This window comes from Bombina bombina, chromosome 2 (assembly GCF_027579735.1).
Source record: "Bombina bombina isolate aBomBom1 chromosome 2, aBomBom1.pri, whole genome shotgun sequence".
NCBI lineage: Eukaryota > Metazoa > Chordata > Amphibia > Anura > Bombinatoridae > Bombina > Bombina bombina.
The window spans coordinates 577,947,737-577,967,638 of record NC_069500.1 but is presented as its reverse complement, the minus strand read 5'-3'; the positions used below and the strand labels follow the sequence as shown (position 1 = coordinate 577,967,638).

General features: G+C 38.7%; 1 protein-coding gene across 4 annotated transcripts in view; it reads left to right on the top strand.

The window, feature by feature from the left end:
- Positions 1 to 19,902, top strand: part of LOC128649283 (transducin-like enhancer protein 4) — a 304,153-nt gene that overhangs the window by 212,745 nt on the left and 71,506 nt on the right. For all 4 annotated transcript variants that reach the window (XM_053702473.1, XM_053702472.1, XM_053702474.1 and 1 more), the window contains one exon: positions 6,299 to 6,546. In XM_053702473.1, the coding sequence (XP_053558448.1) occupies positions 6,299 to 6,546 (248 nt within the window). The remainder of the gene's footprint in view (positions 1 to 6,298; positions 6,547 to 19,902) is intronic.

Genomic DNA, 19,902 nt, shown 5'->3' with positions numbered 1-19,902 from the left:
CTCCATTTGAACCTTTGCATTCCATAGATATTAAGTTATTATCTTGGAAGGTTTTGTTTCTTTTTGCTTCTCTTCTACTGTGAGAGTTTCGGAACTCTCGGCTTTGCAGTGTCATTCGCCTTATCTTATTTTTCATGCTGATAAGGCGGTTCTTCGTACTAAATTGTTTTTTTTTCCCTAAAGTGGTTTCAGATAGATATATTAATCAGGAATTTGTTGTTCCTTCTTTATGTCCTAATCCTCCTCATAAGCAACGTTTGTTGCACAACTTGGACGATGTGCGTGCTCTGAAATTCGTCCTACAGACGACTAAGGATTTTCTTCCCTGTTTGTTTCTCAGGAAAGCGTAAGGGTCAGAAAGCTACTACTACTTCTCTTTCTCTATGGTTGAGAAGTATAATTTGTTTTGCTTATGAGACTGTTGCTGGTCAGATGTCTCCTGAGAGGATTACGGCTCATTGCTCGAGGGATGTCTCCTCTTCTTGGGCATTCAAATATGAAGCTTCTGTGGAACAGTTTTGCAAGGCCGCAACTTGGTCCTCTCTGCATACTTTTTACTAATTTTCAAATTTGATTCTTTTGCCTCGGTGAGGCTTCTTTTGGGAGAAAGGTTCTTCAAGTGGTGGTGCCTTCTGTTTAGGTCTGCCTGTCTTGTTTTGCCTCCCTAGTCATCAGTGTCCTCTAGCTTGGGTATTGGTTCCCACTAGTAATTGATGACGTAGTGGACTCACTATATCTTAGGAAAGAAAACAAAATGTATGCTTACCAGATAGATTTATTTATTTTGGATATGGTGAGTCCACAACCCCACCCTTTAATTTAAGAGAGTTCTTTTTTACTAAATCTCAGGCACCTCTACACCTTTGTGTTATTCCTTTTTTCCATTTTCCTTTTGGACGAATAACTGGGGGTTATGGAAAGGGGAGTAATACTTAAACAGCTTTGCTGTGGTGCTCTTTGCCTCCTCCTGTTGGCCATGAGTGATATTCCCACTAGTAATTGATGATGTAGTGGACTCACCATATCCGGAAATTTAAATAAATTTAAATAAATAAATTTATCAGGTAAGCATATATTTTGTTTTTAACTCTGGATATATGTTATGACATTCATTTCCTTCCTTATAAGTGCTTATTTGCAAGCAAGATTAATTTTCTGTCCAGTGATATCCATTGCTGATGTGGCTGTTGCTTGAACTTTGTCTTTCTGGACAGTTTTTGTTTGATTCTGCCAGTTTTTAAACCTCTTATGTTGTTTAAATGTGCAAAAGCTTTCTTTTGTTGTCACCTATTAATGTTACAGTGTGTTTTTAGCTGTTCTTTCTAGAAGTACATTATAATTAGAATCTTGTCTGCTGACGCGATTTCTGATTCCATACTTTTATATGTTTCTTTACAGAGAAAGATTTTATTTGTTTCTGGTTTGTATTTCCATTATTAATGAGCTTTACTTCCTCAGCAATAGTAGTCCAAGGGTATATTTTAAGCTCAGATTTGTGTTTTTTCCCCTCTTATCAGAACAGTGCTCAGAAATCTTTTTTCCACCTAGTATCAGAGTTCTTCTGGTTGTGTCTGGAAATAGAATGTTTTCTGCTTAATGTTTTCAGTGCCTTTTACTGGATTTGAGAGCTATACTCTCTGCTTTCAAGGTTGCAAAGCTAGATACCAGGTCAATTTATTTGCTCTAATAAATTCTGACAGGGTCAGTGCCCATTAGTTGAATTAGAACAGTCCAAAGCATCTTAAGATTTTATACCCCATCCAAGATTGCATATAGGTGCAGCCCTCATTTGAGAGGCTTTGGCAAGGGGTAGGTTACTCCTTTTTCAGGAAGCTTGGTTTTAGTCTGTTCAGGTTCCTTAAATTCTTATTATAGTCTCAAGGATATCGAAATGGTTTAAGATCAGAACCTCCCAAAAGAGGTTTTTTTCTGTTCCTAGGAACTCTGTAGGCTCAGGTAGATGAGAACTCCAACCTATTAATTGTTCCATAAGTAGGAAGGAACTTTCAGAACTAGTCTGATATAGAAACTTTGAACAATTTTCTCAAGATCCTACTTTTGAAATGGAAACTATTTAGAGTTTTCAATTGAATTTAAGGATGCTTGCCTTTTATGTTCTTATCTCTAGGAACATCATCGGTTTCTGAGATTTACTTTTTTGGATGAGCATTTTCAGTTTGTTCTTCCTTTGGTCTGGCTACAGATCTCAGAATATTCTCTAAGTTTCTGGATACCCTCTTATTTGTATTCAGTTCTCAGGATATTGCAGTTTCCTGGCTTTGATGATATCTTGGTTCAAGTTCCATCTTGTCATTTTGGCAGTATTTCTCTCCTGCAAACTTTTTTTCCAAACAGTTTATTGGTTCCTCAGTTAAAGGTTGCTTTTCTGGGGACTTTCTTTGGCAGAGTAAAGATGGTTGAAGCTGGGGTTTACCTGTTAGAACCTTCAGTCTGTTTTTTGTTTTCCGTTTGCTCGCTTCCATATGAGTCCTCTTCAGCTTTGCATCTTTTTCCAATGATACAGGGACCTCTCTCAGTTGTCTTTGAGGACTCATTTACATGTCTATGCAGTCTATTTCTGTCTTGGTATATAAGCTATTAGCTTTTTATGCATGTGGCTTCTTTTGTCTGTAATCTCTACAGATGCAAGTTTTTTTTTTTTCAGGATGGTAAGGCCAACTGGGGGTCTCAGAAAGCATAAGGAGTTTGGTTACATGTTGATGTTTTAAAACTGCAATATTCAGGGCCCTTCAGAGTTGGCCTCTATGGAAAAATTAGTCTGTTACACCTGTAGCTTATGTCAATCATCAGGGAGACTTACAGTCCCCTAGTTATGAGGATATTATCTCTATTTCTTTCCTGGGCACAAGCTTATTGCGGTCTGATTTCTGCTGTTCATGTTCCAGGACTGTATAATTGGAAAGCAGTTTTATCTTTTCAGCTCTTCCGTCTGGAAGAGTAATGGTTTATGTTCTATCAGATAAAAGATCTTTGGGGTCTCTCAGAGATAGTTCTGATTTCCTCCCAGTTGAATCTCAATTTTTACAGGTACTTTGTAAGACACAGGGATCTTTTAACTTTGTTTCTGAATGCTCTGGTCTTTGATTCCAAGGAGATTTCCAAGATTTGGTAGCAAGAGCTTTGGTGATGGTTTTGCTCCAGTTTCTCTCCTTGGCTGCTTCTTTTGGATCCAGACATTTTATTTTAAGGTCCTTCTTTCTATCCAGATTCTAGTTCTGTTGGCTTGATGGCATGGAGATAGAATCAGAAACGCTTGGAACTATTTGTTCAGTTGAGTTTTTTTTTTACAGGCTTGTAAGTCTGTGACTTGGGGAAACTGTTGTTTAAAGGTCAAGAAGGTGTTTAGTTCTTGGTGTTGGAATAAAGTTTTTTTCTTGGCATTCTTTTTTTAATTCCCAATTTTCTTTCTATTTTTACAGAATGATTTGGATAAGGGGTTATCCGCCAGTTCTTTTGAAGGGTCAGTTTTCTGTCCTTTTTAGTTATGTTCTGTAAAAAGATTGTTAATCTATCTGACATTTATGGTTTAGTCTTAGCCTGGCCTAGAATTAAGCCTGTTATTAAATTTTTCCTCCTTGATCCTTTATTTGGTCTTGAGGATTTGGCAGGTTCCTCCTTTTTGGGTCTATGAATCAGGTGTGTATTAAACTTATTTCTGGAAGTTTTGTTTCATTTAGCTATTTCATCTGTTAGAAGAGTTTCTACTCTTTGTGTTCCTCCTTATATTTTTCTTTAGGATAAGGTTATATTTTCTGAATATATAAGTTGGGACATTGCTGTTCCTATATTATTCAGTGTGGTTTCCTTCATGTTTTGGGTTCTGTTAGAGCTTCTTAGTGTTATGTTGACACTACTAAGGTTTTATAGCAAACATTTAGTATCCTTTGTTCCTATTGCTGGTTCTAGGTAGTTCAAAGTATTTATGCTGTTTCTTTAGCTTCTTGGTTGAAGCTTTTGATTCATATAGTTTTTCTTGGAGGCAGGTCAGCCTCCAACTAGATGGCTTTCTACTCTTTTTTTTTTTTTTCAGATCAGTTGCTGCTTCTTGTGTTTTTAGAATGTTTTGTCAGTGGACTTATTTTTACTAGTCAGCTATTTGGTCGTCTTTGCATATATTTTTTCCTACAATTTTAATGTTCTTGCTTCTTCTGAGGCAGTTTAATCAATAATTGTATATAGACATACAAGTAGAAAGCTCGCAGAGCCCTGTATTATAATTCAAATATCTCCACCTTTTAAAGAGAATATATATTGGTTTATACACTTGCATATCCCCATTCACATCTATATTTATTGTATATACACAGTCATGCAGTCACTCACAAAAGAAACTGACTGTATTGATATAATGGAGTCAGCAAATATCTAATATTGCAGCGACTTGCTCATAACATATTTGGCTAGGCTTCTACAATTTGGGAGCCAACATTAACATAGGAGGTGCTGGGGTTGATAGGATTTTTTTTTTCTGAGACAGCCTTTGGTAGGGTGTCCTTCAGAAGTTGGTGTTTGATTTATTTTTGCCTTTTTTAGGCACTATTAGGGTTGTGGATTTAGTTTCTATGTGGAAAAAAAATGTTTTTTTAGAATCCACCCTTTTATGTTAAAACTCTTGGATTCCACAACTTGGGTATTCGTTCCCTGGAGTAATAGATTGAGGACTCTCACCACCTGTATGAAAAAATGTATGCTTACCTTATTTCTTTCATCGTGCTGAGTTCACTAGACCCCATCCTGTTTTTATATGGGTTATTTTTTTTTTCATTTTTTGCGCACATCTTTTTTTCTCTTTCTATTTTGTTGGCTCTTGTTACTTTTCCTTCCTCTTTGTGCTCTGCTATACGTTGGGCTGAGGTATTGGTGAGGTTGGAGGGGTTTTATAGAGTTCTTGGGGTTTGGGAATCTTTGCCTTCTAGTGGTAGGGAAGAGTAGTTCCCAGGAGCCAATGGATCGTACAATCTTACCACTATGAAATAAATTAATTTATCAGGTAAGCATAAATTTATATTTTTGTTTACTAAAAGATTATTTTTAAATGCCATAAAACATGTATTTTGTTTGGAGCTATTTTGTGTAGTACATATTTATTATATATAAAATTACTTTAACGTCCTTAGTCCTGTTAGAATCACTGTCTAAACCTCAAAGGCAAACATAACCACTTTGTAACAGCTAGTAATTATGAAACTGTTCACTCTGTCTTTTATGCTAATATCAGTACTTGGTACTTGACAGCTAGTTCTGGCTGTACACACCAAGCAAGTGGTTGCAATTTGAAGAGATTGTCTTTGCCAGGAATATTTTAGGCATGAAAGTTTAATTTATGAAGTACAAACAGATTTCAGGGGATTTATAGCACTTTTGAACATAATTGTAGAATATCATCTGTCAGGATCCTCTTTAAAAGTGAATAAAGAAATATTGCGGTATATGACTAGTGAAGCGTTAGCCCACAGGAGACTTTTGATAACAGGAAGTATATTTTTTAACTACAGATGGGGTGTTTTATAGCACCACTCCACTGTGCACTGTTTAGAGTAACTTATACTGTTCAGCTTTGGAAAGTTTTGCTTGCCATTAGGGTTTCATATTTGATGCTAATTAAGATGAATTATCCCACACTACTACATTTTCTAGATCAAGTTTAAGTGCTTGTCTAATGTCATGTAATTTGCTGGCAATAATCCACTTCATCTTTGTCATGACTATAAATGGTTCATTAAAACCACGAGGGAATGCTGTGCTTTTATAGATTTTCACTGTTGTGTTTTGCTCTTAACCCATGGGCTTTATAGCTTTTCTCAATTGAGTAAAACATGTCAATTTTCTGCAATATCTAAACCTATTACAACTTTTGCACAGTCATGTAAATCTTTTGAGCACCACAAACGGTAAGAGGTGTGTTTCCGGCAAGGCTGCCTATCTAGAGTTTGCTTAAAGGGGAACACATTTATTTTTATTTTTGTTCCCTCTAGAAGAGAGAATTTTAAAACCTATTACAGTTTTTTTCATTTTAAAACAAATGTTCCAGAAAATATATTTTTTTGCATGTGAGTTCTGCTTGTCACCCAGTGTGCAATTTGTCTTTAACTCCCAGCTATGGACTTCCTGTTACTTCTAAATCAAGCTTCTTTATTATAACCTTTTTTTCCCCCATGCGGAAAAAAATATTTTTATCCAGTTTTTAAAAATTGCTCCTTCATATGCATGACAATAATGTTTATAATTTATTGTTCTTTAAATGCTGACTGGGTGTTGATGACTTCTTTCCCCACAGAACAGAGATAACTACATCCGTTCCTGCAGATTGCTCCCTGATGGACGCACTCTGATTGTCGGAGGGGAAGCCAGCACGTTATCCATTTGGGACCTGGCAGCTCCCACACCACGTATAAAAGCAGAGCTGACCTCATCCGCGCCTGCCTGCTATGCTCTGGCTATCAGCCCTGATTCTAAGGTCTGCTTCTCCTGCTGTAGTGATGGCAACATTGCAGTGTGGGATTTACACAACCAGACGCTCGTCAGGTATGAAAAACATGTTTAATTATCATAAGACTTTTGCCCATTGCACATTACAATAATGTATAATAAATGTACTCATTATGTTGTTCAAAAACAGATTAATATTAATGATACTTTAAAAGCATTTCTGTCAGATATTATTTACTAAATTATGACCTAACAATTACCTGATTCTCCAAGTACAATTTGTCTTGTGGTTGTACAGTAAAAATATATCTTGATTGCTTTGGATCATATGCTATAAGTAGTCAGATATGAAGTGAACTGCTCAGCTTGGTCTATTTCCCCATCTCAAGGTCAGTAAATCAGCCATTATCTTCACAGTTTCTCTTGCTGGTATCTTGTGACCTCCAGTTCAGCAGCGGCTTGTTATCTAGAGTCTAGCACATTTCCTGCCACTCATTTCTTGTTTCTCAGATTTTCTTTTGTGGCAAAAAGAGATAGCTCCAACATATTATTGAACTTGATAAATGTTGTGTCTGTCAAGTGTTATGTGGGTCTGTCATTTTGATGCAGGATAGATAAGTCTGATATATTAAAAACACAAGTAGGTTCCTTGTGTCAGTCTTACAGACAAGTAACATTCACAAAGCATAGTGGTTTGATGTCAAAATACCTTTAATATTTATATATTTTAGTCTCTAATCTCACTCCAAGTTTCTCATAGCTGGTCTGTAAGTTATTAAAAAGGGTATATTGTGCCTGTAACTGGAGTGATAGAGTTGATGTTCATTATGTGGTTTGTGGACGTTGCTTGCATGTGAATAAACAAAAGTGATTGGATACAGGATTTTTTTGTTATTAAAGAGAGGAGATTCTTGTAGTGGTGGCTACAATAGGAAAATCCCCTCTTTCTTCCCCAGAGGACTTAGCAAGCATTGAGTTCAGAATCACTATGTATTTAAAAAGTGGTCATGAGGGAATGTGTGTTCAATATTGATATTTAAAGCAAAAAAAAGATGAGGCATTGTGTTTCTAATTTGCATATCCATACCCAGACTCCTCTTCTGGAATGCACTGGTAGTGCATGTTTTCTTTGCAAAGGTGTATAGATGGGCTTTACAATGATCTGTTGTGTAAATAGATATATGTATGGAGCAAGGGGAACAAATTCTGCAGCTGTAAGTAACAGCATGCACAATTTTTTTTATACTTCATAGACTGGGAGCAGCATTATAAGGACACAAAATTGAAATGAAATGCACAGAAGTTTTTCAGTGTGTTGGTGTTTTGCAATACATTCTCTTATGCTCACAACCTATATGCCAGTTCTACGTACATCCAACACATGCACAGTGACCTAAGATTGATTGTATATCCCTTTAAGGAAATGCTAGTATTTTATGGTGTCAGTTTTAATAGTAACTTGTATTGCCAATTTAAAATCTGTCAATTTATATTATGTAAGGTTTTTTCTTTTTCTTATAATTTCTGCTGTATTTTGTGGTTGTTAGGCCTCTGTAATCTCAAGAGTTACAAATCAATGAACAGCATAGTAATTTTCTCACTGGCAGAAAATTCAAAAGCCAAAATGATATCCCCTGATGAAATAGCTGATTTGTCTCACCTTTTCATGGAATGATTGCTCTTAGTGAGCAGTAAAACAGACAGAAGAGGAAATTATATAGCTTCTGATTAGCAGAGACTTCTCTTTTTTTGCCAAGGTTAATGTTGATAGCTCAAGCACTTTAGTCAAAAAGGCACAGAGTTGAAAATCACAGACCACAAAGGAAGAGCACTGGAGGTTTCATTGCAGTTAGGTTATGAATCTTAAAATCACATTTTGATGTCCCTAAGGATTAAAGCTATTGTATAAAGATAAAGACGACTTGAAATGTAAAAGAATTTCTCCTGTATAAGGGCTAATTCTTGCATCTGTTCTGTGACCTAGGTCAGTGATTTGCAACCTTTTTTTTTGCCGTGGCACACTTTTTTACATAAAAAAATCCTATGGCACACCACCATCCCAAAATTTTACAAAATCACACATTGTAGCCTAATACATGATATATATATATATATATATATATATATATATATATATATATATATATATATATATATATATATATATATAGTGTGTGTGTATGTATATATATATATATATATATATTTCTTTCATGTAATTGGCAAGAGAGTCCATGAGCTAGTGACGTATGGGATATACATTCCTACCAGGAGGGGGCAAAAGTTTCCCAAACCTCAAAATGCCTATAAATACACCCCTCACCACACCCACAATTCAGTTTTACAAACTTTGCCTCCCATGGAGGTGGTGAAGTAAGTTTGTGCTAGATTCTACTTTGATATGCGCTTCGCAGCAGGTTGAAGCCCGGTTTTCCTCTCAGAGTGCAGTGAATGTCAGAGGGATGTGAAGAGAGTATTGCCTATTTGAATACCATGGTCTTCCTCTAGGGGATCTATTTCATAGGTTCTCTGTTATCGGTCGTAGAGATTTCTTCTCCTACCTCCCTTTTCAGATCGACGATATACTCTTATATACCATTACCTCTACTGATTCTCGTTTCAGTACTGGTTTGGCTATCTACTATATGTAGATGAGTGTCTTAGGCTAAGTAAATCTTATTTTATTCATGACACTCTAAGCTATGGTTGGGCACTTTTTATGTAAAGTTCTAAATATATGTGTTAAACTTATTTGTCATGATTCAGGATAATCAGTATTCCTTCTTCTTTTTACCTTAAACATTTTCAATTGACTTTTTTTCTAAATTGCGGGCTGTTAGACACGCGGGTGCAGAAAATGCTTCAATTTATTGCGTCATTTTTGGCGCGAGACTTTTTTGGCGCAAAATTTCGTAATTTCCGGCGTCATAGTTGACGCCGGAAGTTTTCATGTGGTTGCGTCATTTTTGACTTATGTGTGTTGTGGACGTTTTTGGTGCCAAAAAATATGGGCGTCATTCTTGGCGCCAAAAAAAGTGGGCATTATACTTGGCGCCAAAAATGTGGGCGTCATACTTGGCACCAGTTTTTTCACATTATTTCAGTCTCACTTTTTGGTTGCTTCTGGTTTCTAGAGGCTTGTTTTGTTTTGCATTTTTTCCCATTCCTGAAACTGTCATTTAAGGAATTTGATAATTTTGCTTTTTTATGTTGTTTTTTCTATTACATATTGCAAATGTCACTACCTGACCCTGGATCAGAATCTACTTCTGGAAAGACGCTGCCCGATGTCAGTTCTACCAAAGCTAAGTGCATTTGTTGTAAACTTTTGGTAACTGTTCCTCCGGCTGTAGTTTGTGTTAGTTGTCATGATAAACTATCAAACGCAGATAATATTTCCATTAGTAATAATCCATTACTAATCGTTGTTCCTTCAACATCTAATGTTCAGGATGTTCCTGTTAATGTAAGAGAATTTGTTTCTAATTCTATTCGGAAGGCTCTGTCTGTTATTCCTCCTTCTAGTAAACGTAAAGGTCTTGTCATATTTCAGATGAATTTTTAAATGACCACAATCATTCTGACTTATCTATTTCTGATGAGGATCTATCTGGTTCAGAAGATTCTGCCTCAGATATTGACACTGATAAATCTTCATATTTGTTTAAGATGGAGTTTATTCGTTCTTTACTTAAAGAAGTGTTGATTGCATTAGATATGGAGGAGTCTAGTCCTCTTGATATTAAAACTAATAAGCGTTTAAATTCAGTTTTTAAACCTCATGTAGTTATTCCAGAAGTTTTTCTAGTTCCTGATGCTATTTCAGAAGTAATTTCTAGGGAATGGAATAGTCTGGGTACTTCATTTACTCTTCCAAGGTTTAAGAAATTGTACCCTTTGCCATCTGATAGATTAAAGTTTTGGGAAAAAATCCCCAAAGTTGATGGGGCTATCTCTACTCTTGCTAAACGTACTGCTATTCCTACGGCAGATAGTACTTCTTTTAAGGATCCTTTAGATAGGAAGCTTGAATCCTTTCTAAGGAAGGCTTATTTATGTTCAGGTAATCTTCTCAGACCTGCTATTTCTTTGGCAGATGTTGCTGCAGCTTCTATCTTCTGGTTGGAGGCTTTAGCGCAACAAATGTCAGACCATAATTCTTATAGCATTGTTAAACTTCTTCAACATGCTAATAACTTTGTTTGTGATGCCATTTTTGATATCATAAGAATTGATGACAGGTATATGTCTTTAGCTATTTTAGCTAGAAGAGCTTTATGGCTTAAGTCTTGGAATGCAGATATGACTTCTAAGTCAACATTGTTTTCTCTTTCTTTCCAAGGTAATAAATTATTTGGTTCTCAGTTGGATTCAATAATTTCAACTGTTACTGGGGGAAGGGAGTTTTTTTGCCTCAGGACAAAAAATCTAAAGGTAAATATAGGGCTGCTAATCGTTTTCGTTCCTTTCGTCAGAATAAGGAACAAAAGCCTGACCCTTCCCCTAAAGGAACAGTTTGTTTGGAAACCTTCTCCACTCTGGAATAAAACCAAGCCTTTTAGAAAGTCAAAACCAGCTCCCAAATCCGCATGAAGGTGCGGCCCTCATTCCAGCACAGCTGGTAGGGGGCAGGTTACGATTTTTCAAAGATGTTTGGATCAATTGGATTCAAAATCTTTGGATTCAGAACATTTTTTTCTCAAGGGTACAGAATAGGTTTCAAGGTAAGACCGCCTGTGAGAATATTTTTCCTCTCACGCATTCCAGTAAACCCAGTAAAGGCTCAGGCGTTTCTGAAATGTGTTTCAGACCTGGAGTCGACTGGGGTAATTGTGCTAGTTCCAGATCTGGAACGGGGTCTGGGGTTTTACTCAAATCTGTTCATTGTACCAAAGAAGGAGAATTGACCAGTTCTGGATCTAAAAATATTGAATCGTTATGTAAGGATACCAACATTCAAAATGGTGACTATAAGGACTATTCTGCCTTTTGTTCAGCAAGGGCATTATATGTCTACAATAGACTTACAGGATGCATATCTTCATATTCCAATTCATCCAGACCACTATCAGTTCCTGAGATTCTCTTTTCTAGATAAGCATTACCAGTTTGTTGCTCTTCCTTTTGGCCTAGCAACAGCTCCAAGGATCTTTTCAAAGGTTCTCGGTGCCCTACTCTCTGTAATCAGAGAACAGGGTATTGCGGTATTTCCTTATTTGGACGATATCTTGGTACTTGCTCAGTCTTTACATTCTGCAGAATCTCATACGAATCAACTTGTGTTGTTTCTTCAAAGACATGGTTGGAGGATCAATTTACCAAAGAGTTCCTTGATTCCTCAGACAAGGGTAACCTTTTTGGGTTTCCAAATAGATTCAGTGTCCATGACTTTGTCTCTAACAGAAAAGAGACGTCTGAAATTGGTTTCAGCTTGTCGAAACCTTCAGTCTCAATCATTCCCTTTGCTCGTTTTTACATGAGACCTCTCCAGCTTTGTATGCTGAACCAATGGTGCAGGGATTATACAAATATATCACAATTGATATCCTTAAATCCCTATGTTCGATCTTCTCTGACTTGGTGGTTGGATCACCATCGTTTAATTCAAGGGGCCTCTTTTATTCGTCCAACCTGGACTGTGAACTCAACAGATGCAAGTCTTTCAGGTTGGGGAGCTGTATGGGGATCGCTGACAGCGCAGGGGGTTTGGGAATCTCAGGAGGCGAGATTACCAATCAACATTTTGGAACTGTGTGCGATTTTCAGAGCTCTTCATTTCTGGTCTCTTCTGAAGAGAGAATAGTTTATTTGTTTTTAGACAGAGAATGTCACAACCGTGGCGTATGTCAATCATCAAGGTGGGACTCACAGTCCTCAGGCTATGAAAGAAGTATATCGGATACTGGTATGGGCGGAATCCAGCTCCTGTCTAATCTCTGCGGTTCACATCCCAGGTATAGACAATTGCGAAGCGGATTATCTCAGTCGCCAGACGTTACATCCGGGCGAATGGTCTCTTCACCCAGAGGTATTTCTTCAGATTGTTCAAATCTGGGGACTTCCAGAAATAGATCTGATGGCTTCTCGTCTAAACAAGAAACTTCCCAGGTATCTGTCCAGATCCAGGGATCCTCAGGCGGAAGCGGTGGACGCGTTGTCACTTTCTTGGAATTATCAACCTGCTTATATCTTTCCGCCTCTAGTTCTTCTTCCAAAAGTGATTTCCAAAATCCTAATGGAGCGTTCGTTTGTACTGCTGGTGGCTCCAGCATGGCCACACAGGTTTTGGTATGCGGATCTCGTTCGGATGGCCAGTTGCCAACCTTGGACACTTCCGTTAAGGCCAGACCTTCTATCTCGAGGCCCATTTTTCCATTAGGATTTCAAATCATTAAATTTGAAGGTATGGAGATTGAAGGCTTAATACTTAGTCATAGAGGTTTCTCTGACTCAGTGATTAATACTATATTACAGGCTTGTAAATCTGTGTCTAGAAAGATTTATTACCGAGTTTGGAAGACTTACATTTCTTGGTGTTCTTCTCATAAATTCTCTTGGCATTCTTTTAGAATTCCTAGAATTTGACAGTTTCTTCAGGATGGTTTGGATAAGGGTTTGTCTGCAAGTTCCTTGAAAGGACAAATCTCTGCTCTTTCTGTTCTTTTTCACAGAAAGATTACTAATCATCCCGATATTCATTGTTTTGTACAGGCTTTGGTTCGTATCATGCCTGTCATTAAGTCAATCTCTCCTCCTTGGAGTCGTAATTTGGTTCTGAGGGCTTTACAGGCTCCTCCGTTTGAACCTATGCATTCTCTGGATATAAAATTACTTTCTTGAAAAGTTTTGTTGCTTTTGGCCATCTCTTCTGCTAGAAGAGTTTCTGAGTTATCTGCCCTTTCTTGTGAATCTCCTTTTCTGATTTTTCATCAGGATAAGGCGGTGTTGCGGACTTCTTTTAAATTTTTACCTAAAGTTGTGAATTCTAACTACATTAGTAGAGAAATTATTGTCCCTTCATTGTGTCCTAATCCTAAGAATTCTCTGGAGAGATCTTTACATTCTTTGGATGTAGTAAGAGCTTTGAAATATTATGTTGAAGCTACTAAAGATTTCAGAAAGACTTCTAGTCTATTTGTTATCTTTTCTGGTTCTAGGAAAGGTCAGAAGGCTTCTGCCATTTCTTTGGCGTCTTGTTTAAAGTCTTTGATTCATCATGCCTATGTAGAGTTGGGTAAATCCCCGCCCCAAAGGATTACATTCTTTGCATACATTTACTAAATTCTACCATTTTGATGTTTTTTCTTCTTCAGAAGCAGTTTTTTGGTAGAAAAGTACTTCAGGCAGCTGTTTCAGTTTGATTCTTCTGCTTATAATTTCAGTTTTTTCATTATAAGATTAAAACTTTTTGATTTGGGTTGTGGATTATTTTTTCAGCGAAATTGGCTGTCTTTATTTTATCCCTCCCTCTCTAGTGACTCTTGCGTGGAAGTTCCACATCTTGGGTATCTGCTATCCCATATGTCACTAGCTCATGGACTCTTGCCAATTACATGAAAGAAAACATAATATATGTAAGAACTTACCTGATAAATTCATTTCTTTCATATTGGCAAGAGTCCATGAGGCCCACCCTTTTTTGTGGAGGTTATGATTTTTTTTGTATAAAGCACAAATATTCCAATTCCTTGTTGATGCTTTCGCTCCTTTCTTATCACCCCACTTCTTGGCTATTCGTTAAACTGAATTGTGGGTGTGGTGAGGGGTGTATTTATAGGCATTTTGAGGTTTGGGAAACTTTGCCCCTCCTGGTAGGAATGTATATCCCATACGTCACTAGCTCATGGACTCTTGCCAATATGAAAGAAATGAATTTATCAGGTAAGTTCTTACATAAATTATGTTTTTTCTCTTGGTATTCTTAGTTTAAACTAAACAATGGTAGGCTCATATGCTAATTTCTAAGCCTTTGAGGGCTGCCTCTTATCACATGCTTTTTAAATCTCTTTTCAACACAAAGAGACTGAAAGTACACGTGGGCCATATAGATAACACTGTGTTCAGGCACAGGGGGTTATTTAAGATCTAGCACAACACAATGCTATATTTAAGACAATAGATAATAAACAGTCACAGTCATGTGATCGGGGGGCTGGAAGAAGGCTCCTAGATACAAGGTAATCACAGAGGTAAAAAGTATATTAATATAACTGTGTTGGTTGTGCAAAACTGGGGAATGGGTAATAAAGGTATTTATCTATCTTTTTAAACAATAAAAATTCTATGGTAGACTGTCCCTTTAAGTTAATGCAGGCATCTGCTTAAAATTGGTACTTTTAATGCACAAAATCGTACAGGTACCTGCATTCCTCTTTTAGTCCAATATCATTTTGCCTTATCCATCAAATCACTGATTTACAGTGATTTGTACCCATAGCTTTTTCTCCAACATAGGTGTGTCCGGTCCACGGCGTCATCCTTACTTGTGGGATATTCTCTTCCCCAACAGGAAATGGCAAAGAGCCCAGCAAAGCTGGTCACATGATCCCTCCTAGGCTCCGCCTTCCCCAGTCATTCTCTTTGCCGTTGTACAGGCAACATCTCCACTGAGATGGCTTAGAGTTTTTTTTGGTGTTTAAATGTAGTTTTTATTCTTCAATCAAGAGTTTGTTATTTTAAAATAGTGCTGGTATGTACTATTTACTCTGAAACAGAAAAGAGATGAAGATTTCTGTTTGTAAGAGGAAAATGATTTTAGCAACCGTTACTAAAATCGATGGCTGTTTCCACACAGGACTGTTGAGAGGAATTAACTTCAGTTGGGGGAAACAGTGAGCATACTTTTGCTGCTTGAGGTATGACACATTTCTAACAAGACTTGGTAATGCTGGAAGCTGTCATTTTCCCTATGGGATCCGGTAAGCCATTTTTATTAAATAAGAATAAAGGGCTTCACAAGGGCTTTAAAGACTGGTAGACATTTTTCTGGGCTAAAACGATTGATATATAAGCATTTTTTATACTTCATAGTTTTGAGGAGTTATTTTATTCTTGGGAATTATGTAAAATAACCGGCAGGCACTGTATTGGACACCTTTTTCACTGGGGGCCTTCTCTAATCATAGGCAGAGCCTCATTTTCGCGCCTCTATTGCGCAGTTGTTTTTGGGAAGCAAGACATGCAGATGGATGTGTGAGGAGCTCAGATACATAGAAAAAGCTTACTGAAGGCGTCATTTGGTATCGTATTCCCCTTTGGGCTTGGTTGGGTCTCAGCAAAGCAGATACCAGGGACTGTATAGGGGTTAAATATAAAAACGGCTCCGGTTCCGTTATTTTAAGAGTTAAAGCTTTCAAATTTGGTGTGCAATACTTTTAAGGCTTTAAGACACTGTGGTGAAATTTTGGTGAATTTTGAACAATTCCTTCATACTTTTTCACATTTTCAGTAATAAAGTGTGTTCAGTTTAAAATTTAAAGTGACAGTAACGGTTTTATTTTAAAACGTTTTTTGTACTTTGTTATCAAGTTTATGCCTGTTTAACATGTCTGAACTATCAGATAGACTATGTTCTGTATGTGGGGAAGCCAAGGTTCCTTCTCATTTAAATAGATGTGATTTATGTGACACAAAATTTAGAGAAAATGATGCCCAAGATGATTCCTCAAGTGAGGGGAGTAAGCATGGTACTGCATCATCCCCTCCTTCGTCTACGCCAGTCTTGCCCACACAGGAGGCCCCTAGTACATCTAGTGCGCCAATACTCCTTACTATGCAACAATTAACGGCTGTAATGGATAATTCTATCAAAAACATTTTAGCCAAAATGCCCACTTATCAGCGAAAGCGCGACTGCTCTGTTTTAGAAAATACTGAAGAGCATGAGGACGCTGATGATATTGGTTCTGAAGTGCCCCTACACCAGTCTGAGGGGGCCAGGGAGGTTTTGTCTGAGGGAGAAATTTCAGATTCAGGGAAAATTTCTCAACAAGCTGAACCTGATGTGATTACATTCAAATTTAAATTGGAACATCTCCGCGCTCTGCTTAAGGAGGTGTTATCTACTCTGGATGATTGTGAGAATTTGGTCATTCCAGAGAAATTATGTAAGATGGACAAGTTCCTAGAGGTCCCGGGGCCCCCCGAAGCTTTTCCTATACCCAAGCGGGTGGCGGACATTGTAAACAAAGAATGGGAAAGGCCCGGCATACCTTTTGTCCCTCCCCCCATATTTAAGAAATTGTTTCCTATGGTCGACCCCAGAAAGGACTTATGGCAGACAGTCCCCAAGGTCGAGGGGGCGGTTTCTACTCTAAACAAACGCACTACTATCCCTATAGAAGATAGTTGTGCTTTCAAAGATCCTATGGATAAAAAATTAGAGGGTTTGCTTAAAAAGATGTTTGTTCAGCAAGGTTACCTTCTACAACCAATTTCATGCATGGTTCCTGTCACTACAGCAGCGTGTTTCTGGTTCGATGAACTAGAAAAGTCGCTCAATAAAGATTCTTCTTATGAGGAGATTATGGACAGAATTCATGCTCTCAAATTGGCTAACTCTTTTACTTTAGACGCCACTTTGCAATTGGCTAGATTAGCGGCGAAAAATTCAGGGTTTGCTATTGTGGCGCGCAGAGTGCTTTGGCTAAAATCTTGGTCAGCGGATGCGTCTTCCAAGAACAAATTGCTTAACATACCTTTCAAGGGGAAAACGCTGTTTGGCCCTGACTTGAAAGAGATGATTTCTGATATCACTGGGGGTAAGGGCCACGCCCTTCCTCAGGATAGGTCTTTCAAGGCCAAAAATAAACCAAATTTTCGTCCCTTTCGCAGAAACGGACCAGCCCCAAGTGCTACATCCTCTAAGCAAGAGGGTAATACTTCTCAAACCAAGCCAGCCTGGAGGCCAATGCAAGGCTGGAACAAAGGTAAGCAGGCCAAGAAACCTGCCACTGCTACCAAGACAGCATGAGATGTTGGCCCCCGATCCGGGACCGGATCTGGTGGGGGGCAGACTTTCTCTCTTCGCTCAGGCTTGGGCAAGAGATGTTCTGGATCCTTGGGCGCTAGAAATAGTCTCCCAAGGTTATCTTCTGGAATTCAAGGAGCTTCCCCCAAGGGGGAGGTTCCACAGGTCTCAATTGTCTTCAGACCACATAAAAAGACAGGCATTCTTACATTGTGTAGAAGACCTGTTAAAAATGGGAGTGATTCATCCTGTTCCATTAGGAGAACAAGGGATGGGATTCTACTCCAATCTGTTCATAGTTCCCAAAAAAGAGGGAACATTCAGACCAATCTTAGATCTCAAGATCCTAAACAAGTTTCTCAAGGTTCCATCGTTCAAAATGGAAACCATTCGGACAATTCTTCCTTCCATCCAGGAAGGTCAATTCATGACCACGGTGGATTTAAAGGATGCGTATCTTCATATTCCTATCCACAAGGAACATCATCGGTTCCTAAGGTTCGCCTTACTGGACAAGCATTACCAGTTTGTGGCACTCCCATTCGGATTAGCCACTGCTCCAAGAATTTTCACAAAGGTACTAGGGTCCCTTCTAGCGGTGCTACAACCAAGGGGCATTGCAGTAGTACCTTACTTGGACGACATACTGATTCAAGCGTCGTCCCTACCACAAGCAAAGGCTCATACGGACATTGTCCTGGCCTTTCTCAGATCTCACGGGTGGAAAGTGAACGTAGAAAAAAGTTCTCTATCTCCGTCAACAAGAGTTCCCTTCTTGGGAACAATAATAGACTCCTTAGAAATGAGGATTTTTCTGACAGAGGCCAGAAAATCAAAACTTCTAAGCTCTTGTCAAGTACTTCATTCTGTTCCTCTTCCTTCCATAGCGCAGTGCATGGAAGTAATAGGTTTGATGGTCGCGGCAATGGACATAGTTCCTTTTGCGCGAATTCATCTGAGACCATTACAACTGTGCATGCTCAGTCAGTGGAATGGGGATTATACAGACTTGTCTCCGACGATACAAGTAGATCAGAGGACCAGAGATTCACTCCGTTGGTGGCTGACCCTGGACAACCTGTCACAGGGGATGAGCTTCCGCAGACCAGAGTGGGTCATTGTCACGACCGACGCCAGTCTGGTGGGCTGGGGCGCGGTCTGGGAACTCCTGAAAGCTCAGGGTCTTTGGTCTCGGGAAGAATCTCTTCTCCCGATAAATATTCTGGAACTGAGAGCGATATTCAATGCTCTCAAGGCTTGGCCTCAGCTAGCAAAGGCCAAATTCATACGGTTTCAATCAGACAACATGACGACTGTTGCGTATATCAACCATCAGGGGGGGAACAAGGAGTTCCCTGGCGATGGAAGAAGTGACCAAAATCATTCAATGGGTGGAGACTCACTCCTGCCACTTGTCTGCAATCCACATCCCAGGAGTGGAAAATTGGGAAGCGGATTTTCTGAGTCGTCAGACATTTCATCCGGGGGAGTGGGAACTCCATCCGGAAATCTTTGCCCAAATTACTCAATTGTGGGGCATTCCAGACATGGATCTGATGGCCTCTCGTCAGAACTTCAAGGTTCCTTGCTACGGGTCCAGATCCAGGGATCCCAAGGCGACTCTAGTAGATGCACTAGTAGCACCTTGGACCTTCAACCTAGCTTATGTATTCCCACCGTTTCCTCTCATCCCCAGGCTGGTAGCCAGGATCAATCAGGAGAGGGCATTGGTGATCTTGATAGCTCCTGCGTGGCCATGCAGGACTTGGTATGCAGACCTGGTGAATATGTCATCGGCTCCACCATGGAAGCTACCTTTGAGACAGGACCTTCTTGTTCAAGGTCCGTTCGAACATCCGAATCTGGCCTCACTCCAACTGACTGCTTGGAGATTGAACGCTTGATTTTATCAAAGCGAGGGTTCTCAGATTCTGTCATTGATACTCTTGTTCAGGCCAGAAAGCCTGTAACTAGAAAAATCTACCATAAAATATGGAAAAAATATATCTGTTGGTGTGAATCTAAAGGATTCCCATGGAACAAGATAAAAATTCCTAAGATTCTATCCTTTCTTCAAGAAGGTTTGGAGAAAGGATTATCTGCGAGTTCTTTGAAGGGACAGATTTCTGCTTTATCTGTTTTACTTCACAAAAAGCTGGCGGCTGTGCCAGATGTTCAAGCTTTTGTTCAGGCTCTGGTTAGAATCAAGCCTGTTTACAAACCTTTGACTCCTCCTTGGAGTCTCAATTCAGTTCTTTCAGTTCTTCAGGGGGTTCCGTTTGAACCCTTACATTCCGTAGATATTAAGTTATTATCTTGGAAAGTTTTGTTTTTGGTTGCTATTTCTTCTGCTAGAAGAGTTTCAGAGTTATCTGCTCTGCAGTGTTCTCCTCCTTATCTGGTGTTCCATGCAGATAAGGTGGTTTTGCGTACTAAACCTGGTTTTCTTCCGAAAGTTGTTTCTAACAAAAACATTAACCAGG